We start from the raw sequence: 25,411 nt of genomic DNA on the forward strand, positions 1-25,411 counted from the left end.
AAGTGCTTTCCAAAAGTATATATTGTATATTAATTTAATGCTGCATTTTTGTATAATTTTGACAGTGGGTTTGTCCCGGTTATTATCAATAAATAAATTTTACTTATTGTTTTTAATGTGAAACAGATTGTAAAACTGCGATGGTCATAAAAAATTTATAATAGTGTTTCTTTTGTAACATAGTGTCATATTACACAGAATTTGGATTCATGTATCTTTTATTATTTAAAAAGTATTTGAAAATAATTAAATATGAACAAATTTTCACAATTTTTGTATTTAAAATCAGTTGTTGAATAAATGTTACATAAAATATATTTGTTTTTAGCTTATTTAACTATTATTATTACAAAAATCAGAACGAATTATAAAAAACAAGTCAAATATTTTCACAGGGGTTATACATACAAACATCCATACAAACTTGCGGGTTCTTAAAATATATACACTTCGCCAAACTTAAGTCTAAACTATCAACTAAAAAATTCTTAGGGTATTTTTACAATAACTTAATAATCAATATCTGGCGGATATTTACTTATATAAGTTCTCTTACAATTTTCATTACATAATATTGATAGAAGATTTAATTTTATGTTATCACGATGTTGGATATATATGGTGTCTGGCCCAAAAATATTTGGTATTCATTCATAGTTTTACACCACAAGGTTCCAGCGCTCTCTGTGATATACGCGTGTAATGGCACATTTTTAATAATTTAAATTTTTTTCTTAAAAATAAAGAAAAAAAACTTGTTTTTTTCATAAACAACAAAACATAAGAAAAATATTAAAATTGACATAAAAATATTAACGAAATTCTCAATTTACTATTTTTAAATTACAAAACTTTTATTTTCTACAAAGTCTAATTTATTAGATGTGCCATTATTGCATCCAGTGAGCGATGTAACGAAATTGAAGGAAACAAATAATTAAATCGATGATCATACATTAAAAATATATCCAAATAAAACAAATCACTGAACATCCTTCACACTAGTCCTTAATTTTTCCAATTGAGATCTAAGATTATAATCATAACCCACTCCTCTTAACTTTTCAGTGGAAGTAACTTGTTCGCCTATTTTCTCCAACACTCCACTTATATCGCTGGGTATAAATTTGACCAAAATATACATTAGTTGAAAATAATTATTGGCATTAAAGCCGAGGTGCTTTTCAGTAGTACTTATGATGCTGGAAGCAAAGTCTGTCCTCACTTGCGGATAAAGAGGGGACTGAGTGATGACTTTGATTAGATTTATGGCTACACTCCTTTGTGAATGCATAATAACAAGTTCAAATAGTCCACAAAGAGTCTTACTAGTAATGAGTCTTAACAGGGTAACTGACGTAGTGCTTTGAACTATATCATTCAACATTTTTATAACTTTCAACAAATTGTTTTCAGATTCTTTAACTGGGTGTTTAAAATATGAAGTACAGATCTTTTCCAATATCACATCAGCTGTCATTTCATTTTCGATGCATTTTAAAACGGGAGAATTATTAGAAGGAAAATGGGACATGTATTTAGTTAGCATATCTCTTAGCGTTCTATCTATATACATATCTGAATCAGATTTCAGTTTTACTAAAGATTCGTAAAATATGTGCCAGGTTTTCTTTATAGAGTTTAAAACAAATTCATGTGGGGGTTTTCCTAACAAAAAATCAGAAGACAGCAACATGCATTGTACCATTCTTGTTAATGGACTAGAACTTTTATTTCTATTATACAGCAAAGCTCCACAGTGCAAGAAAGCAAATGATATCGAAATGTACAGTTTAAATACGATAGATTCATTTTCTGGGTGGTTTAAATATTGAGGCAACCATTTGTCGATATTACCAAAACATACTTCACAAAATTTTTGAATACTACTAGATTGAATATGGGTTTTAATATCACTTCCTAAATACTCAACAAGGGCTCTTAAAGGATCCTCTGAAGAATTAATATATGACTTAAGATGCATGGGAAAAGTGTCAAATTTTGTTACAATTTTTGTCAATGCAGAATAAGGTTCTGAAGAAAGCAAACACACTTTTATCCAACACTGAATGACATCAGTTTCCTGTTGAGCATTTAAGATACATGTACTGGGATAATCTTCCAAAACTATTATTAAGAAACTCAATGTTATTTGCGGAGGTATGATATCACTGGTAAAATAACTAAATATTTCTTTTGATGAATGTGGGATGAGCAAATACAATTTACCAGCAATCTGTCCTATAGTTTTCGGAGCATTATGGATAGATGACAGTTGCTTAATAACTGGATACACAAAATCTCTAAAAACCCTTATCCAAAAGGGCCAGGAATCCGGATTCTCTACTTTCTCCAATACACTTAATATCACTTCCAAAGTAAATTTCATATCTTTGTGGTAGCAAAATGACAAATATTTTATTAACCAGGAATTGATAAAGGTCCATTGATGTAACATCATGTTTGGACTGAAGTTCAAAATGTGTTCAAAATTTGATATAAACATTTTTATCAGATGGTGGTTGGTGTGGTCCAATGAAGCCTCTTGTAGCCATGATAACATGATGGGTGCTGTTTTGTCCAGGGTAGTATTTCTTCTTACTTGCATAAATACCTACAACATTAAAGTTGTGAAAGTTATATTAAAAAAAAATCAATGCAAATATTATGACATATGGCACAAACAAAGGGAAAACAAAATAAATGGGACTGAAGTGAATACTTCTTAGAACACGTTATGACATATGGCACAAACAAAAGGAAAATAAAATAATTGGGACTAAAGTGAATATTTCTTAGAACGCGTTATTACTATATGTGGGTTAATGAAATTTGAAAATGCATTAGTGGAAATAATAAATTCAACAGAAGAGGGGAAGTTCAACGTTGCCAAACTTATTGGTTTTATTTGACCTGTTGTCTTTTTAGCATTTGAATAATGTTTAATATATAATCAAATTTGGGTGAATTTATTTAAATGGCAGCTTACTGTTTTTTATTCGGAATATGCCACACTTTTACTTTACAATAAGTTTAATATAACATTTTGATTTCCACTTCGCAAATCGTTATATATAAATAAAATTTATTAATGTTTCGTATTTTAAGTACGATTTCCGAATTGGAAATCTAAACATCAAAATAAGCTTATTTTAAAGTCACATTGTGCCTTATTCCCAATAAAAATAATAAACTGCACTATGACGCCACAATAAAAAAGCTTCATACAAAATTATTTGACAACGTCGCGTAGTCAAAGTAACGACACTTTGATTTTAATACTGTGGTAACAAGCAGAACAGAACTAGTTTGGTATGCAATGCGTATTGCATGGATTCGTGGGTTGTTCTTTCATAAAGCATAATAAATAAAGACAGTACTAGTAAAGCATTAGGAAGGAGTAGGTGTATTATATTCAATTTAAACTGGACGAACAATTACGTCTTTTAATTAGAAATAAGATATCTTTGAAACCATATTTTCGTTTAGATTTTTTGGAGGTAGTAGGCGTGAAAATAAAAATAAGTTCTATAAAAATGAAACAAAAAAAGATAAAATTAGTATAAAAGTATAAAATTTGTTCTATAAAAATGATATCAAATAAAAAATAATTTCAACACTACTGTTTAAATTAAAAATATTTCCAAACAATTAGAAATTCTAAACCAAATAACATTCTTAGGTAATTAAATGTTCAAACAGACCACCAAAGTGTAACGAACGGTAACCAAATCTATTATACAACGCATTTCTCATGGCGTTGAGTTCATCTGCCGATATGTTTTGGCTAAGTTGGATTATCTTTCCCTTCAGTTCCTCCTAGTTGGAGGGGTTGTTAGAACTCACGCCTGTACAATTTCGTTTTTAGCATCCCCCAAAAATAAAAATCTAGAGGAGCTAAGTCGGGTGACTGAGGGGGCCATTTTATTGTACCGTCTGTACTAATGACACCTTCAGCAAGAATTAACACTAAATAGTCTCTAACGGCTTTTGCATTATGTGCAGGACAGCCTTCTTGTTGAAACCAAATTTCGTTGAAGTTAATTTGAAGACGTTGAAGTGCAGGAATAATTTGATTTTGCAGTAATTGAAGATATTTGATTGCGTTTAAATTGCCTTCAATGAAAAAAGGACCAATAATATGGTTTCCCAAAATTCCAGTCCAAACATTCAACTTTTGTGGATACTGTGTACGCACAGACACACTCAAATGCTTATTCTCCTGAGATTAATAACGTACAACGAAGGAGGACTCATCTATAAAACAAAATATTTTACAACAAAATTATTATTCGCATGGCATCTCTCCATCATAATTCCACAAAATTACATCCATTTAAATTGATCATCAGGAAATATTTCTTGGGTTGTCTGCACTTTATAAAAATGGTAGTTGTTTCTTTTCAAAATATTCCTCACTGATTTTGCATTCAAATCCAAATTCAGCCAATGCACAAACTTGAATTTCTCTAATTTATCGTTCTTGAGAAATTTTCTTTTCGCGAGGTTCACCTGATGGGCAGACTTTTCAATTTGATGAATAATGGCCAATAAAGTTTTTTCTATAGGTATTGGCCTATTTACAAAAGCCATAATAAATAAATTAATAGCTTCTTGTACTGAATTGCCCCGAAAGTACCAGTTTATTATTTGTACCCGTTCTTCTGTTGTATAAAAAGTCGGTATATCAAATTTTTATCTTCACACTTACGCGGTTACCTCCAAAAAGAAATACATGGCATAGCGTTCGGCCTATCTCCTATGCAGTTTACCATTGAAGAGTACGGACGAATTGCGATGTTGCCAAAATTATCTTGTCAATATACAATATCGTAAATTTCTCATGGATTTAAGAAATTTTGTACCAGTATTTGTGTCAATTAGTGTTTCATTTTTAATATCATCATCCAGTTTTGAATGGCAATATAACCGCGCCACTGATCGCCAATTTTTTGAATCAATTCAATGTTTTAATTCAAATATGTAATAAGGCAACCTGCCGCTGTTTCTTACGTATAAGCTGTATCGGAAATTATCGTCTGGCGGTCACTAATGGGCGTGCATGAAGAATGTGGAGGGGAGACCAGGGGGAAATATGATTGTTATCTTTGTCTATTCACTGAAAATATGATTTCTATAAACTTTTACCTGCACTGTATATATATATATATATATATATATATATATATTAAATGGCCAAATATATGGCATAGGAGGACAAATTCGTTAAACTTCCCGTGCTCGAATCGGTATCAATAAAGTGTTATGATCATTTCAGCCTATCCCAGCCTCATCAGACACTTGGGCTGATACAAATTCAAACTCGGAAAGTCCAACGAATGTCTCCCAAAACTTCACTACAACAGTAGTTAGCTTACAAAGGCGCCACCTGCTTTGGCGGCCGTGAACGAAAACGATATGATAATATCGTTTTCTGTATCCTTTGCGCTATGTGAAATGTGTAAAAGATAAAAGTATATATATATATATATATATATATATATATATATATATATATATATATATACTAGCTTTAATTCTCCTGAACAGAACCGTCACCATGATGATAGGGCGGTGTGTGAGGGTCAGCTAGGGTGATCTAAGTATCTTCGCTTCCACAAACTTTGGCGACCCTTTTGGACCCACTAAAAACCCCAACTGGGATGTCTGCCAGAGGGTTTTAAACTAAGAGGGGAACTTAAGGTTCAAACCTGATTAAAAAATAATCTAAAGGGATAGTGGGAACCTAAAGGTGACAAATATTTATAAAGTGGGTGCTTCAATAACAAAACATAGAGATAATTAAATATTTAATATTATTATTATTATTAACATAGGGTTAATAACCGATGTAATACAGAATAATGAAATAAAACGTATATAAGTATTTTCAGTAATCGCTTTATCGTAAATCAAGTGAATCATAATTATTAACAAAAATCTATTTTATTTTTATTGTAATGCTTTATGATATACAATGTTTTTTGTTTGATTACCTAGTGAATATACAAACAAATTTGATGGTTTTCCAACACGGGAACAGGCAACATACAATTGACCATGTGAGAAATATGGGTTTTCTAGATTAATACCACAAACACCTAATGATTGCCCCTGGGACTTATTTATGGTCATAGCAAAAGCAAGCCGCACTGGAAACTGTAGTCGTTTAAATTCAAATGGTACATCAGTCAGAATCATTGGGATGCGTGGTATTAAAACATCTTCTCCTTTATACATTTCTTTTCAGTATAGTTGCTTTTATCACGTTGTTCAATAATTTTTTTATCGCTAACCGTGTGCCGTTGCAAAGACGTGGTTAGTTAATGTTTCTCAACATTATAACTACCGATCCAACCTTTAATTGAAGATTGTGAGGTGACAATCCTGGCAAATCCAGCGAATTTAAAAATTCAAGCGGATAGTTGACGACATCATCTTGGTTAGTAGCCGAATCAACTGATTTATATATCCTCAATTCGCCTGTAATTTGTCCTTGAATTTTGAAATTTAATTCATTTACATCTATGTTTTCTGCAGCCAATATAGCCCGTTCGCTAAACCAATCATGGTTTCTGTAATTTTGAGCAACATCTGGAAACACCTTTTGAATGATTAACTGCTATAATACATACCTTAAAAGTTGCCATGAAATTTTCCCGAACTACGTTTGTTGCCCCAAATGACGTCATTTGAAAGCAATTGTTATATTTTTGGATATTTGACAAAAAGTGTATGGAATCTGGTCCTATTCCTGAAACCAATGAGTACAATGGCTCTGGTGGTGAATCCAATGGTATCAATTTCACTTTCCCATTTTTGCAACACAATCCATTGGCTTCATTTTTGTATTTCAATGCCTTACAACGAGAGCAAACCAAGTTCATAGCTCCAATAGTAAGACATTGGTAGTTACTGTAGTCAATTGACAAATCGTAATTGAAAGCAGCGCGATTATTAGTTGAATCTCTTGCTCTCGCTTTCCGCGTTCGTGATATACGAATTTTTTTACGTTCATTTCAGTCGTCATATCGAATATACTAATATTTATTAATCACAGCTATTAAAACACTTTGCACAAAACACGATATAAAACAATCAAACAAAAATAAATCGAAGAAAACTGGAGAATTTGTTTCGTTTATCAAGTTGACAAAAGAAAACTGAGTAGAGAAGATAACAGAAAATCCAAGAAAAATAACACGTGTGTGCACACCAATGTACGCCGGCAAATTGACATAGAGTATATTAAATGAATAATAAATTCATAATAATAATATAAAATGCTGCAATTTATGTCGCGTTCCGAAACTAAAACAAAAGAAAGAATATTGCGAGGCCAATCAAATATACAGCTCTTCTATTTTTGACTTTTCAATTAGGTCGGGTTCACGATATTATCACTTTTTTGTGAACGCATTAGATCCTCAAACGCGAACACGCACAAACACGAACGGGCACACACATACATTTCATTGAATTTGAACTTTGTGCAGCGACAATAAAGCGCAAATTGACTCTTCGACGTTAGGAACACACCTACATTGTTTAGATAACAGTGAGTGCTTGTAATTTAATATAAACTTTATTGAATAGCAAAGGTTCAAATTGATTCTACATTTAGTTAGAAAATATTTGTTTGGGAGAAAGAAAAGGGCTGGTTTAGGGTTTTCCCGGAAATTATTCGAATTTTTCTCGCCGTAAAAACCATCCTTAGACTTCAAGGAACATTTTAAAAAAAGAATTGTTAAGATTGGTTCATGCGTTGTTGAGTTATGCGCTTACCAACACATTTTTCGATTTATATATATATATATATATATATATATATATATATATATATATATATATATATATATATATATATATATATATATATATTCCGAAAGATTTCCATGGTTAGTACAATTAAACCTAGAGCTAAGATTAATACTATTACAAGAATTAATATTAAACTCAACAGTGTTCCTTGTTGAACTGCATCGATTATCATGGCAAAGTGTTAGCCATTCTTGAAGCCTTGATATATTTTGACAGTTTAAATAATAACGCAACTTTAATAATATTCGACTCATTGTCAGTTTTATTATCTCTCAAAAGCTCAAAGTTACCTAATTATAATTCTAATCCTTTCATTTACCAAATTAAGAAAATGCTTGTCAACCTTAAAAATAAAAATGCTAATTTTATTTGGGTAAAAGCTCATGTTGGTATAAAATATAATGAGCATGTTGATTCTATTGTTAAAGCCGCAATAAACTCTTCAGCTGAAATGTTACCAGATAAGAAAATTTGTGCTCCTGGCACTTTTCTTATCTCTAAAAGAAATCAAATAGATCGTTTGAGACTTTCTTGGCAAACTTTTGTCAATCACTCAACAACTCAATATACTTCTATATTTATCTATAAATTTAATACACCCTGTAAATACATAACAACCTTAATAAGATTGAGATTTGATCACACTTGTTATCCTGATCATCTTGCAAGAATCGAAATCTACAATTAACACTTATGTAAAACATGTCAAGGACAAGGAGATCTTAACCATATTTTTGTTAAGTGTTCCAAATATTTTCAACATTCAGGAACTCTTTTCAAAAACTTGCAAACTCTGGAAATATTTCCTCTGTACCAATTAAATAACCTATTGACTACTAATGATAAGAGAGTGTATGATTGTCTGATTAAATTTATACATAATGCAAACATGTGGCTGCAGTAAATCTTAGCTAATGTTGTTAATCTTTGTTTTTCACCCAATTCTTATTTACCTTCCCTTCCATGACCATTTTCTAGTCATATTTTAAACGAATATCCTAATGGGTTCCTGGATGAGAAGCAAGTATCTTTGTCTTTCTGGATTATTATTTTATCCAGCTATTATTTTCTCTTTTTGTTTGATTCATTTATAGGGATTTGGATGAGGTTTTTGACTCAACTAGATACACTTTTTGCACTGATTAGCAATGATTAGTATAGATATACATTATTTTATTTTAGTATTAGTATTAGTACACTATTACTTATATTAGAATACTAATATTAGTACTAGGTGTTATAGTGACATCATTAAGACAACCAATAAGGTACTGTACAACTGTTAAGAGGGCCATATAAAATGAATTCATTGAACTCTAAATGCGACATTCAAATAGTAAATTTTTAAGTGTTTCCAACTTGTTTGTGTTGCAAATAGGACAAATTTCGGATGGTTGAATATGATATGTTATATCATTATAGGTAAATTTTAGCACATAGCGATTAGATGTTCTAATTTGCACCATGGCAGGAATGTATTTTATAGGAACTTGAAATTTTAGGTATTGTTGTAGTGTGTTCTCTATGGATAAATGTTTGTAAATAGTTGAGAATGTTGGTAGAGAAACTGCTTGCCTTTCTGCTTAATGAAGCATATTCATTTATTTTTTTTTTAACATGCTTTTTTGTATTTTAACAACCAATTAGAAATGTTTCTTTCCTAAGAGAATTCATAGTCTAATATTTGAAAATATTGCTTAATCTGTGAGACATAGTTGTATCTGTTCTTATTTACTAAAGTTAGTTGAAGCTGACACAGGAAACACATAAAGGGAAGTTTTAAATCATGCATTTACGATAGCTTGATGGGTCAATGTAAAGTATGCTTGAAAATGGTCAACGAAATTTTGCCTATTTAAGAATAAAGAAGAAGAAGAGAAAGATAACAATCCTCAACTATTATTGGTTATTCCCACGATAAAACAAGAGAGGGATTATGGATAAAATAAGAAAGTAAAAAGTATACTTACAAAACATAAATAGACATTCCAAATTAATGGATTATTTCTTTTTTCTTGTGATATTCCCTCAAAGAACACAAGAATCTTCTTGGATAATTCTTCATAATTGAAATAGCTCAAAGCTGAGAACAAAAATGTTACATGTACTATTCCATTATCATTTAGTTCTTTTAATTTGTGTGGACCTAATTGTGAGTACATTCTACCTTTCATTTTGCCCCAATGATTTGGGTACTCACGCAAATGGCAAATTAGAATTGCTAGAAATTGTTCAAAATCTTCTGTACAGTTGTTTGGAGAAGACAAAATGTTGGTAAGAGCTGTGTCTAAGTCTAAGGCTGATAAATTTGAATAGCTCTTTTTGGATATATTTAGTCTTTTACTGTAGAAATCCCATAGAGTTTGATATACTTCTACTCTTGCATGTTTCAACCAGTAATTTGTTAATAATGGGATTATTAGTTTAAAAAGCTTAGATAATGTGCCTGAGTCTTCATTTGATAGTACAGTTTTTAGTTTATTTTGTAATAAATCATAGTTTGGTCTTATTCTTGGACAACCATTACCATTATTTTGGAAAAATTCATTTATCAATTGCAATTCTGATATTTGTGTCAAAAGCCATAGTGAAAATAAGGAATCCTCATGTTCCAATTTCTTATTAAAAATTTTCCAAAACATGTCACTATCTTTAATCTTCTCTGTAAAGAGCTGCATTATTAGCCAGAATTGTCTCAGACAAGGGCATGTAAAAATTTTAGAAGTTTGTCTCTCATAATTTTTCTTACTTAGGTGAACAAAATTGTCCATGATTTTTTCAAGAAATTCTTCAATAGCAAAATCTGATAATTCACATATATAACTCAAGAACAGCAAATGGTACTGTATTTCTAAAAATGTATGAAAATACTGATTTACTGAAGTTTTTGCATCACTTTCTTTCATGGATGATATTTTAATAACAAAATCCTCTTTCATAATTTTTACAGGAACTATGCTGTTAAAAATACATTTTAATTCGTCAATAACTATCTTTTTATACTTCACTTTTCTCATAGGACAACTGCACATTATAAGAGATTCTTTTATACCACGAAATGATGCATTTATTAAGTTTCTTGAGTATAATACATCTTCATCAGGTTGCAGAATGTTTGTGGTTGGTATAGATTGGAGGAAAAACCATTCTCTCTGTATTTCACTTATAACAACATCGATTTCTTCCATAATAGCCTCTGTATTATAAATGTTATTTCCTAAAAAGATGTTTGAAATATCCTTTGCTGGGTTGTAGGACATAAAATTTGATTGAAACTTTTGATATAACGCCTCGTCATTGATTTTATCACAGTTAAAAATATAATCGTTCATAGTGTGCACAGTTAAAAAAGTGAATTATAATTGTCTTTTAAATAATTTAAATTGTTTATTTTCATAGGTTATGTAGTTTAAATTGCCGGGCTTTTCATCCCTGCCGTACGTTTGAACTACCCATACTCCATAGTAAACCAACATCTGTAAGTATTGTGTAGATGTAGTGTTAGTGATTTATGATCAATAAGGGAAGAAGAATAAGGTTATGAAAATATTTAGGCTTTTCTCTTATTTTAGTAAATTTTGCTAAATTGATTGAATTTGAAAAGTATTAGTAAAAGTATAATAAATATAATTTAATATGTCGGCTCCTGGAAATGCTATGGATTCATTAAGTGCGGCCTTAAAGTGTAATATAATTCCAAATCAGGAGTACCTGCTTCAGGGAACTGTTTTAGATCAGTATGTGGAAGTATTATTACATCGTTTAAGAGGACTATGTGATAATGTGGACAGTGGCCCTGAAACTTTTCACGATCACGAACTATGCTTTTCATTAAAAATAAATACTGGAGCTCCTACTAGTCCAATGTCTGTATCAGTATTTTCCTTAAGAGTGCGAAGGGCTTTAGATGTCAATGATACTCCCTTTCAGCTAAGATATATCGGCCAGCAGGAATTGGGAGACAAAAGTCGACCTACAGTAGTACGCTCTAGTATAGACATGGCTTGCAGTTCAACAATTGTAGATTTCTTAACAGAATTAGGATGTAGACTAGATTTTGAATACATTGCAAGAGGTTACATGTTTCGAAAAGGTAGAATGAAGATAACAGTGTCAAAAATATTTAAAATGGGAGGTAACAAACCAGGTGAAGGAGTTGAACCTATTTCTCAAAGTTACTTAGTAGAATTATCTGTGCTGGCTCCCTCTGGGCAAGATGCCATTGGTGAAGATATGAGAATTTTTGCAGAACAATTGAGACCTTTGGTTCAGTTAGAGAAGATGGACTATAAAAGACTAGGAAATATGATGTGAACAGTTTTTATAAATAATTTTACTTTTACTTTTATTAATTAAAATATTTATCACATTGTTGCAATAATTACAGGAACAATGGGCATTACTCCTGTAGTGATCCTTTCCCCAGTTAACATGTTCCTATTCTAATTTAGCTGCACCATATTGATGATAACCAAATAGTCAGAAATTCATATTTATGGTTGCCTTCTATCTTATACACCATTTTGTGTTCTTTATACTTGTGAGATATGCCATTAGATTTTACCCATGTATATACAGGCATGGAAATAATTTTTCAGAATATAGGAATTTCAATGCAATAAGTAGATTCCTTGATTTGCAATTAACCAGTGTAAATTTCCAGATAACGTAGCGATGTGTCATATTTAATTCATTTGTTCAACTGGATATGCTGTACCCACTGAGTTCTCTGATTTGCAATTAACCAGTGCAAATTTCAAATATAAAGTCGGGATGTTGTAAAATTAATTCATAATACAACACCAATACCATACTTTCATCAAAGGATAGATTTTTTCCTGGTTGACATATTTCAGCCAAAAAAATTTTTTTTTTAAATTTTTTAATTTAATGTCTGTTTTGTCTTTTTAATTGTGTTCTGTTTATCCCTAGTTGTCTTTGATTATCCTTAAGTGTTTTAATTTTAGTAATTTTAATATATCTGACATCACAATTTTCTGCCAAAACAGAAACCAAACTCAATTTATCAAAATTTGATAAAAAGCAGTTGCACACCCACAAAATGTAGGTACATTTTGTGGGTGTGCAACTCACTTCACTCATTGTCATATACCTATCCTTTTCATTAAAAAATCCAATAAATTAACACACATTTCTAAAATATATCTATGGAATAAATATAAATAACTTAATAATTTAATAATATAAAACATCACTTTCATTTAACAAACAATTACATAATACCTTATTCATATTTCATTTGTTAATATCTCCCCCCTCAAGAACTTCCCCGTTAATTATCAAACAATAAAACAGATGATCACCCATCACCAGCAATCCAGGGTAGTTTGAGCTATGTTTCACGAATCATTAATTAATAATTCTTGTACCGGCATGTAAGTAGTATTTTGATTATTTACTAATTTATTTCAATTCAATAGATTATCTTATGCCAATTTGTGGGTTTTTACTTTGTCTCCTTCATCAATTTTATTCATATTAATAATCACAGACATGTAATATTGGCATAATTACTGTAATTGTTATTTTTATAAGACAGCATCCTAATGTGGGCTTTGTAATTTCAGCATTTAATTTACCTGGTACTGTTAGACCTGAAGATGCTTAGCAAAGTGTAATAAGCGAAACCGGTCGTTTTGGTGGTAAAATTAAATTGATTGTAAGTCTTATTTTATTTCTTTTTACCTATTAACATTATTATTCATACCGTGTGTCCAAAAAAATATTTAATTTTTGAATTAAATTAATTTACACAACAAGACATATGTTATGTATGTGATTTATGTAATATAAATTAAATTTTACTGCTTTTAGAAAAGAGAAAAAAGTTTCCAGAGTAAATATAAATAACTTTAAAGAACTTAATGGTATAGAACATTACTTTCATCAAACAAACAATACATTTCACCTATCTCTACTTCATTGGATTAAATCTGTCTCCTCAAGAACTTCCCCGTTTACTGTTAAACAATTACAATAGTTGACCTGAATTCTCCAATCAACAATACAAGATAGTTTGAACCATGTTCTTTCAACCATCAATTAATAGAGTACCGGCATCAATTTAACTTTGTATCGTGACCTGAAGATGCTTTGCATATTATAGAAAGCGAAACCGGTCGTCTGATTAGTTAAATTAAATTGATTGTGAGTAAGTCTAACTTATTATTTCTTTTACCTTTTGAAATGGACTCACACAAGCAACACATTCATGATTAGAAAAAAGTTTATTTGACTAATAAAAATACCTGTTCGTTTAAATTAAATGTTCCAATTAGCACCCACCTGCCTCTTGGCAGTAATTGAACCGACGAAAATCTAATTTTCAAGTGACTTAAAAAATAAAAATATTTATAATTTTCAAGTTAATTATTTATGTAATACCATTTAAAATAGAAAAACTAAAATTTTGAAAATCAATGATTTACATTTTATCTTTGAAGATGCGCGAGCTCGCGCTTTAGCACTGACACGAATATGCTTGCTATCACATCTAGATCATCCCATAGACGTATATATTAACATTTAACATATAATTAATTATATTAACATATATAGACTCAGTGGCGGCACAAGATCATAATTTTATGTGGTCAAGATACATTTTGCGAGGCCCTCTACTCGCGCGTTAAGACCTACCAACGTTATAAAATAATTTAATTTAAATATTACAGGAACAGAGATTTTCTGCTTTTTACACTCCATCCATCCAATGGCGCTACAGCCCAAATCGGGCCTTGGCCTCCTTCAACAGGCTTCTCCAACCATCTCTATTTACCGCTGTTCTTTTCCATGAACGCGTTCCCAGGCAGTTCCTGGCATCCTCATCGACTTCATCTTCCCATCTCTTTTTAGGTCTTCCAACAGGTCTTTTTCCCTGCATTCTTGCATTTAATAATTTTCTGGGGATTCTATTCTCATGCAATCGGACCATGTGCCCTGCCCATCGTAATCTCTGCAGTTTAGTATGTTGTGCTAGAGTTGGTTCGCTATATTGCTCGTATATTTCTCTATTGTACCTAATTCGCCAGTTGTTGTTTTCACTTATTGGGCCCAGGATCCTACGTAATATTTTTCTTTCAAACACATCTAATGCATTGGCAGATTTCTGTGTCACCACCCATGTTTCGCAACCATAACTTACTATGGGCCTGATTATTGTTTTATAGACCCGGAGTTTTGTTTTCCGGTGTACGTCTCGCGATTTGAATATGTGGCCCATCGCGAAATAGGCTTTATTTGCCAGCACAAGCCTTCTATTTATTTCCGGTTCTTCTTCATTGCTTGCGACCAGATCCATTCCTAGGTATGTGAATCTATTTACATGTTCTATATCGTCAATAAAGTGTTGTTGCACCGGTCTATTTGATCTGGTTTGTATGAGTAGTTTTGTTTTATTTGTATTTATTGCTAGCCCTACTGCTTCTGCACTCTGTTTCAACTCAACGTAGGTTTCTTCCGCTGCATTCATTGTTCTGCTCATTATGTTTATGTCATCTGCGTATGCTGCTAATTGGGTAGACTTGTTTGTAAGTATGTTATTTCCGCTCACCGTCAACCGTCTAATTACATATTCCAGAACAAGATTAAAGAGCGTTGGAGCTAGTCCGTCGCCTTGTTTCAGTCCTTGCGTTATCGTAAACGCATCAGTGATCTGTCCCTGAATACATACCTGTGCTTCTGTTTCTGTCATTGTCATTTGCACTAGTCGTATTAATTTTGATGGTATGCCAAATTCTTTCAGTATATTAGGTAGAATTGTTCTATCTATTGAATCATAGGCTTGTTTAAAATCTACAAAGAGATTGTAAACGTCTATGTCATATTCCCATGCTTTGGCTAGTATTTGTTTAACTGTAAATAGTTGGTCAATGGTAGATCTATTTTGCCTAAACCCTGCTTGATATTCCCCGATGATTTTTTCCTTTTTACACTGCTGAATTGTTTAATTACGTGCTCGTAATCTAGCTTAGATGCTATATCAGCCTCGATAGACAAAATTGCGACCGCAGAAAGTCTTTCCTGTGACATCGTACTCCTTAAATAATTCTTAATAAGTTTTAATTTTGAGAAGCTCCTTTCAACGGAGGCTGTACTAATTGGTATTGTTACTAATATTCTAATGACGATGTAAATGTTTGGGTATCTTTAATGTATTGAAGCAACTGTTCACCTGTTATAAAGTTAGATAAATTAGGGACCAATATTTGTAATTCTTCTGTTGTTTGACGAACGGGTAATACCCTATTTTCGTTTCCTAATAGGAACGTAATTTCAGGGATAAACCCTTTTTTAGGCCAGCGGTGAAGTGCATTGCAGCGGGGATTTCTCGCGAGCGATAGTGACGCAAGCACTTTTTTTGCGCGTTCATGGTGTTGTGTGAATACAACGATTTTTATTAGTTTGGACTGGGTTGACTATTCTAACTAAAACTCCTCGATTAAGCTCAGTTTATATTAATTTAAATGTAAACAATTCACTCCGATATTCCGTTCGTTCTATGGCTGACAGTGATCTATTTTGGTCAATTGATTGGTGCGGCGCAATCGACGACGGCCGAAGGCACCGTGCCGTAACATGCCGCCCGCCTTGAAAGAACTGCCTTTCAATGATATACAATATTTATAATAGAACATAGTAAAATAAAGAATGAAATAAAATGATAATTAAGTAAAGATTACATACGAATTAATAAAGTACAATGTGAAAGTAAATATTAAAGAAAACTAAACAAATAGAATGTCTATTCATTTTTTATCGGTAGTACGCATAGTTTAGACACAGGTCGTTTAAAAATGCCGCGAGCAGTTTTCACAGTAACTACACGAATTACACCGTCCAGCGAGTCCAGGATGAACTTCAGCCACTCTTGCCACATCCCATTTTAGTGGAGGAGTAGAGTCTCCTTTGATGATAACCATTATATCTGGTTTCAAACCGCTACTTCTGGATCACCTGGTCCAGAAGTGCTGAGTGATCCTGGTAAGATGTTGAAATCTGCTGAGTCTGTTTTCATTGATATCACCAAAATAAGTTAGAGGTATAGCGTTTAGAGGACCTCCAATCAAAAAATGGCCAGGAGTGAGTATGTCAAATATTGGGTTCATTAGTTAAGAGTTCAAGGGAAGATCGAAGCTAGGAGAGGAGCCGGCCGCAAACAATTATCCTGGTTAAGGAATATTAAAGAATGGACAGGAATACACAATACAGGCGAGCTGTGTCACGCCGCCAAGAACAGAATTCTAGTAATGAGATAGTCGCCTACGCACTTTGGTGTATGGCATTTTAAGAAGAAGAAGAAGTTAAGAGTGTGAGAGGACGGGAATTCATGCAGGATTCAATTTGAGCGATCACTGTTGAAAACTCCTCTAAAGTGAAACGATTGTTCATCAAAACACGCCTTAAATGATACTTAGCAGTTTTAACTGCAGCTTCCCATAACACCCCGAAATGTGGTAATACTGGCGATATAAAGTGCAAATTAATTTGATTTTGCGAAAAATATTCCAAATATGCTGTTGAGCAGCTAGGATTGTGAATTAGACTAAATAACTCCCTAAAATCTTTTGAAACAGTTTAAAAATGCCTCAGTGCTCAAATTACTAACAATTTCAAGATAAACAGCTTTGGTAGCAAGACATATATAAATACACATAGATATGATTTTTGAACCCTACTTCCCCGAAGATTACTGGTCTTGGTTTCAAAAGGTCCTGCATAATCCACACCACAGTTAAGAAATGGACGGCTAGGTATTACCCTAGGTTCGGGAGTTGACCCATGACGTATTTTTGTGCTGTAGGTTTAACCTTAAAACAAATAACGCAATTATGTAAAAATTTTCGTACCGTGCGTCTTCCGGCGATGAGCCAGTAAATTAATCGAAGAGTAGCCAACAATAGTTGTGGGCGTGTAGATTCCTTATATGCTCTTGAATAATGAGCAATTTAGTCAGTTTGTGATTCCTAGGAAGTATAATAGGATGTTTTTGATTAAAACTTAAGTCTGAATGTGTCAGCCTACCTGAAAGTCTCAATAATCCCTTGTCATCAATAAAAGGTGCTAAACTTAAAGGCTCACTACGCTTTGGCAAATCTTGACCTGACTTCAATGCCTCAATGTTACACGGAAAATATTGCGGTTGCATTTCCTCTATCAGCCAAACAAGTGCCACTTCTCTTTCTGCTATGCTTAAACAACCAGCCACCCTATTTTCCTTAGATATCCTACAGTTTGAAACAAATCTCATACAATATGCTACTACCCGTTGCAATTCATGTAAGTTAGAATACTACTTGATAAAATCAGACAATCGTAAATGGACCCCGCCCGAAAATATAGACCACTTTCGTGACATCATTGACCATAACCTTCGACAAATCAACGACGAAACACAGGTCGAAGTTTTAAACGAAAGTATCGTAAAAGCCCTTAAAGAAGCGGAGAAGTTGTGCTGTCCTAAAATGAAGAAAAAACATCAGAAAAGTCTCAACACTAAAAATCTGATCGAAGAAAGAAGGAGGCTAAAGGACAGGTATAACACAAACTACGCAGAATTTAGTCAACTCAGTAAAACAATAAACAAAGAAATCCGAAAAGACATACGGCAACATAACATGAGGGAGGTGACAAGGGTGATAGAGAAAAATAGAAGTCTGAAAGTTCTAAGACACAACATGTCCACAGGAAAAAAGAACATACATAAGTTAAGAAATAAATAAGACGACATTGTGACTGATAAGGAAGAAATAGTGAAAACAGTGGAAGACTTCTACAGACAACTCTATGAAACAAGTGAATCCGATGAAAGACGCCCCTTACCAAAGATAGAGAATCAAGGCTCAGAATTAATGACGAACATAACTGTTGACGAAATTAAAAATGCACTTCGGGTGATGAAGAACAATAAATCCCCACGTGAAAACAGGGTAATGACCGAAAGCCTAAAACTAGGAGGAAATAAGCTCTTACTGACACTTGCTAAACTGTTCAATAAATGTCTGTGCGAAGCGATAACACCGACGCAGTGGAACAACGCGGAAATCATCTTACTTCATAAGAAGGGAGATATCAGCGACCTTAGAAACTACCGCCCCATTAGCTTGTTGTCACAAGTATATAAGCTATTTACAAGAGTGATTACCAACAGGCTAGGAAGTAAGTTGGATTTCTATCAGCCAAGAGAGCAAGCAGGTTTTAGAGCAGGATATGGCACGAATGATCATTTACAAGTAATTAAGAACTTAATAGAAAAGAGTGTTGAATATAACAAGCCATTAGTCATGATATTTGTTGACTACGAAAAAGCTTTCTACACAATAAGTCATCAAAAGATGTTAAAAACCTTAACAGAGTGCCGTATAGATCATCGCTATATAAACATGATAAAATATATTTATCAAAATGGTACAGCAAGTGTGAAACTGGCAGATAAAAAGACCAACGTATTTAAAATAAAACGGGGAGTGCGACAGGGAGACACAATTTCGCCAAAATTGTTTACAACATTATTAGAGCATATGTTTAAGAACGCAAATCTGAGTGAAAAAGGAATTAATGTCAATGGAGAAATGCTTAGTCATTTGAGGTTTGCTGACGATATTGTCCTTTTTGCTGACAGAATCGATGATGCAGTATCGCAACTGGAGAAACTATACCTAGCCTCCCTAGAAGTAGGATTAAAAATCAACCACACAAAAACACAAATCATGACAAATCTTGTTTTAAGCGAAAAGATTTCAGTAAATGGCATGCATATTGAAGAAACCACCTCATATAAGTACTTAGGACATGAGATACGCATAGGAAGAGATAATCAAACGTGCGAGCTAAGCCGCCGCATAGGACTCACTTGGGTGGCATTCGGCAAGCTAAGCTATGTTCTTAAATCAGAACTGTCTATGTGTCTTAAAAGAAAAGTCTTTAATCAGTGCGTGTTGCCAGTACTTACATATGGTGCAGAGACATTAACACTAACCAAGAAAGTAAGAAATAAAATTTGTGTTACTCAAAGAGCCATGAAACGATCGATGTTAGGCATTTCTCGTAGGGATCGGATCACGAACAAGGAAATAAGACGGAGAACAGGAGTGACAGATGCCATAGAAAGAATTATGACCCATAAGTGGAACTGGACGGGGCACATAGCTAGAATGTCGGATAACAGATGGACAAAGCGAATAATACAGTGGAGACCGAGACAAGAAGTACATCGAAGTAGAGGTCGTCCACCAACAAGATGGTCTGATGACATAAAACGGATCGACAAAAATTGGATGCAAACAGCACAAAACAGAAATACATGGAAAAGACTGAGGGAGACCTATATCCAGCAGTGGATAGATCCGGGTTAAATGATGATGAGAATACTTGTCAAAGATGTCCACATCTTTGTTAGCCACAAATATTTGACGTATAACCTTTCTTTCTGGTAAGCCAACATCGTCAAGTTTGACCGCTTTGGGCCAAGTTTCCTCTTCCATTTTTAGCCACGAGGGTCCGATCCACCAAGGCTCATAAGAAATAAGTTGATCCGCATTTACGCCTCTTGAGATAATATTTAAGATTGCTCTTAGTTTCAACGTGCCGCTATGTCCAGGTTGTAGAAGCCTCTTGTATTTCTGATATACGATTTGATACAAACGTTTTATAATTGAAGGAGTCCTGAGCTTTCCACGACAAGACTATAGTTGAATCAGTCCACATGTATATCCTATCAAATTCAATACCCAATGCTGATATAACTTAACCTACTAATCTGGTGCCTAACAAAGTACCACACAGTTCAGATTTTTCGCACAATAAACCTACGTGATGATTACGTGACTTATCCGTTGAACGAAGATAAACTGCTGCCCCATATAAAGTATACGTTGTAAATCTCTCTGCTTCTCGTTAACCCAAATACATCTATACATTTTGGCTATATCAGCCCCTATTACTATATTATGCCTTCTGAATCGAAGTAATATGTTAAGCAAATTGTCTTGCAACTTTGGACCCACCATTAGTGATTCGTTAAGAGAAATGCCCGTGTCTGTAGTTGCACTACCATCAAAAACCACCCTGCATTTTGTTGTTGTTGAACCTTGTTTTACCACCGCATGATGAGGTAGGTAATATACCTTGTCTGAATTATTTAAAGTAGGTATGCATGTTATCAATGCTCCCAATTTGAGGCATATGCCCTAGTTGAATATATTATTCCATAAAGACTTCATATTGTCTCCGTAATTCACTATTTCTTGCTAATTTTCGTTCCAATGTATGAAATCTTCTAAGTGCCATGCTGAATGATTTACCTAATGGCTTGACGGTCGACCTTTCAGGTAAGGTGACTGTAAATGATCCATTCTTATTCCTAAAAGTTGTGTTTTGAAAAAGTTTCTTCACAGATCTTTCTTAGATAAAAACCTCTTCTGTGGAATCTCCTCTATATCTCAAAATTTTTCAATTTTATTTTCCAAAGTAACCTCAGAAGTGAAATGACAATTAACTAGAAAATCTTGCTTATTGTATTGTTTTTTGTCTGGAAATATTCTACCGGATATGATCCAGCTGAGTTTAGTTTTTTTGCATAAGTGGCTGATTCTTGCCAAGTACCACTTGCCCTACACATAGTAAATTCCAAAAAATACCCGCGCCTAATAGAACGTCAACTTGTCCCTGTGTATTGAAACCTTCATCGGCTAAGTTTGTATTGTGAGGAAAATTAAACTGATTTATTGAAATTCTAGAATGTGGAATGTAATCCGAAATCTTATCAATAACCAAAAAACTCTTGTTGCATTTATACCCACCTCCCAATCTTGAATGTATTGTAGCCTTCACTGATGTTTTAATATTTGTAATACCTTGACCTATCCCAACAACTGGCATATTTATTTTTTAACCTGTTAGTTGCAGCTTCTCTGCTAGGCTGCGTGTAATGAAGTTAGATTGAGACCCCGAGTCTAGCAATTCCCTACATTTATGAATGTTTCCAATGTTATCAACCATGTCAATAATGGCTGTTGAAAGTAAAACCTGTTCTTGTACCTCTTCTACCATTTGAGTTGATTTAAAGGAATCTAGTTGAAATCCTTGCCCTATAGTTTGGATATCAGTTGGAGTTGTATCTAGTCCCAGTGTTGTATCATCAAGCTGAAAACGTTGATCTGAACTTGTCCGATTAACTGCCTGCCCGTAAGAATTCTGTCCGTGTATTGCTTGTGAAATAAATGCCTTCTGGTTTTGTGTGCCCGTATTGTTTTGTATCCCAGAACCTCCCATGTTTAACCTGTGTGTGCTAGTATCTTGAATGATGCGTGTATTTTGACCTGTCTGATTGTGTATCTGAGTATTTTCCACTTTATTAATAATATCCGAGTGAAGTAAAGTGTGATGCCTCTTTCTGCAAGATCTGCATCCCCCCATGTGCAATTTTGTACCCTATGTCCAATCCTTAGACAATTCCAACACTCATTTGCTTTTCTTACTTCATCTCTTCTCAGTTGCAAAGAAAGCTCCTTAAATTTCTGACATTGATATAGAGAATGATAACTGCCCCAGATATGACATGCCTTTCCATTTGTTTCTATGAATGACCTACTAGTTGTGGGCTGCCTATCCGATCGTCCTTTTGTTTCCCATGATTTGTGAATAGTTGCCTTGTTAACCTCAATGCCTTCTTCCAGATATTGACATTTTTCTTCGATAAAGTCTAAAAAATTGGAGGAAGACTAAGATGGGCAGGACATCTGGCAAGATCACAGTAGAACAGCCCTCCTAGGAGAATCCTTATGTCACAACCTGTGGAAAGTAGAAAAAGGGGTAGACCAAAACTCAGATGGAGGGATGGTGTAGATGAGGATGGTAGACAAATAGGCGCAGCAAACTGGCAACAGTTGGCAATGGATAGAACTGACTGGCGTAATAGACTTGGGAAGGTCGAGGCTCTTTTATAGGGCTGTAGCACCAATGATGATGATGAAAGTCTAAAAAATTAGCAAGTGTTGAGAACCTAGCCTTTGGTCCATGTTTCTGCCATTCCCGTTTTGTTGTGATATCTAATTTACTTTCCAAGATTACCAATAAAATTACGTCCCATGATTCTATTGGTTGACCCAAAGAACTTAATGCCCTAATATCCTTTCTGATTGAATCTAAAAATGTTCGTAATTGAGTACCCGACTCTTTTAATAATTGTGGAAGTTTTATGATCGAATCTATATGATCTTTAATAATTAATTTTGGATTTTCAAACCTATCTTTCAAAAGATCCAAAGCTAGCAAATAATTATCCGCTGCTTTATGTTTTAAAGCACTTTTTAAATAATGAAACTTTTCTGCATTCTTAATGTATTATTATTGTGAATAACCGATATGAAACTATCGTAAAATTCTGTCCAAGACTCATAATTTCCGTGGAAGTATGGTATTTCTAACTGAGTTCTAAAGGAGGTAGTTTAACATTTTTGTCCGATCTAGAAATGCTTTGATTTTGATTAATATGACTACCGCTTACTGAAGCATTTTGTAACTCTTCAACCTTCCCCATAGCTATATAATACCGTTTTTCAAAATCCTGCCTTTCTTTGGACTGCTGTGATGTGTCATCCGTATCCTCAATTTAAGTTTGAATATTGTCAAATTGATTCCATAAATCTTTGCATTTTGAAACTCTAATAGGTAATTGTGGTAATGTACTTTCCATTAAATTGTTTATAAAATACTCGAAAATCGTTAATTGACCTTTCAAAATACCTCGCCTTTTAATTAAAGAATCCATTATGACAGTAATAATAAAAAGCAGAAATAAAAATAAATTCAAATCCAACCAATGTGATTGCTCAAATATAAATCTAACAATAGGTAGAAATAGGAATTTTATAATGAAATGAACACTCACCCTGTATTTGCCTTATAAAATAGTAACATACCTCTAATTTGGAAGCACCCAGAAATACTTTAATTTGTTCCAAAGTCAACAGCTGTTTTCAAACCATAATAAACCATAAATTCACTGCTGTGAGATTTTTGTAATAAATACTGATTGCTAGCCTCTGTGGTGGTGCAGAAGTGTCGTGTTAATTATGTTCCAAATTATATTCCAAATTTTGTCCCTGTGAAGTCCCCTGTAGGAGGCTAAGCAATGTCAGCCATTGTGATGTATTTTGCTTTGAGTTAAAAATGCCGGTGCTTGCAGTAAATTGTTTACTGACTGGTAATGTCCGGCTCGAAGGACCATTCTGTGTTTTGTGAATACAACGTTTTTTATTAGTTTGGACTGGGTTGACTATTCTAACTAAAACTCTTCGATTAAATTCAGTTTATATAAATTTAAATGTAAACAATTCACTCCGATATGCCGTTCGTTCTATGGCTGACAGTGATCTATTTTGGTCAAATGCGTCGAGCGTGGCGAAATCGACGACGACCGAAGGCACAGTGCCGTAACACATGGCTTAGGTTAGGTTAGGTTGGGCTTGTAATACATAAATCTCCATGACGCGAGTGCCATGGAGATTGATAGATCTTCTCCAAAACTTCTCCATTGATAGATATACCTTTTATTAAATCTGAGAGCGCTTCACTGTAGACATTGAAGAGTAGTGGTGACAGCACCCAACACTGACGGACTCCTCTCTATATTTTGATATCTCGGGTGTTCTGGTTGTCAACTCTTACCTTGGCAGTTTGATTAGAAATATAAATTAGATATAATTTTCATATCACGACTGTCAATATTTTTGCTTTTTATTATATCTACAAGCTTTTTATGTTGAACCTTATCAAATGCGTTTTCAAAACCTACAAAACATAAGTACATGTCCTGATTCGTATCCGTGCATTTCTGGGCCAGCACATTCAAGCTGAACAAAGCATCTCTTATGCCCATACCATTTCTAAAGCCAAATTGTGTGTCACTAATTTCAAATTCAAGAGTTTTAACAATTCTGCTATGTATTATTTTCAAAAATGTTTTAAGTACCTATGTGACTCATTAAAGCTATTGTTCTGTGATCTGAGCAGGATATTCCACTTGAATTTTTGGGTATTGCCACAAAGGTCGATTGCAGCCATTGTCTGGGAATTTTGACAGTCTGATATATTAGATTAAAGAGTTCAACTATTACATCAATAACATCTTCATCAAAGAGTTTTAATAATTGGATGGGCACTTCATCTGGTCCCATAGCTTTGCCATCTTTTGTGTTTTTGATGACATAGATGACTTCTTCCCGTAATATTGGTGTCCCGTTCTTCTATGGTTTTTAATGACAGTTCTTCTCTTTCATCATTAAATAGCTTTTGGATGTAATTGGTCCAGTGATGCAATATTTCCTTCATATTAGTAATAATATCTCCTTTATCATTTTTAATGATATTCGTTCGTGTGTTTTTAAATTTATACTTAAATTTAAATTAAAAATAACAAAGTAAATTTCCTGTTATAACTATGCATTTTGTCTTTTATGGGGAAATTAACACGTTAAATTTTCTGGCAGTTATATTAAATTGGTGCAGCATACGTTGTAAATCATCTTCAGACTGAGAGAGTAGTATTGGGTCGTCTACATAGCAGATT

General features: G+C 33.4%; 2 protein-coding genes across 2 annotated transcripts; one reads left to right on the forward strand and one right to left on the reverse strand.

Annotated features, from left to right (window-relative positions):
* Positions 1-214: 214 nt before the first annotated feature.
* LOC140450283 (protein MMS22-like) lies at positions 215-11,268 on the reverse strand. Its single transcript, XM_072543812.1, has 2 exons — positions 9,792-11,268; positions 215-2,614 (listed from the first exon to the last, which is right to left on the reverse strand). The coding sequence occupies exons 1-2, from the start codon at positions 11,151-11,153 to the stop codon at positions 983-985; spliced, it is 2,994 nt and encodes a 997-aa protein (XP_072399913.1). The 5' UTR covers positions 11,154-11,268; the 3' UTR covers positions 215-982.
* Positions 11,269-11,327: 59 nt separating this feature from the next.
* Positions 11,328-12,190, forward strand: MED18 (mediator complex subunit 18). Its single transcript, XM_072543813.1, has one exon. It carries the CDS (start codon positions 11,458-11,460, stop codon positions 12,133-12,135), a length of 678 nt encoding a protein of 225 aa, XP_072399914.1. The 5' UTR covers positions 11,328-11,457; the 3' UTR covers positions 12,136-12,190.
* Positions 12,191-25,411: the final 13,221 nt, after the last annotated feature.

This window comes from Diabrotica undecimpunctata, chromosome 9 (assembly GCF_040954645.1).
Source record: "Diabrotica undecimpunctata isolate CICGRU chromosome 9, icDiaUnde3, whole genome shotgun sequence".
NCBI lineage: Eukaryota > Metazoa > Arthropoda > Insecta > Coleoptera > Chrysomelidae > Diabrotica > Diabrotica undecimpunctata.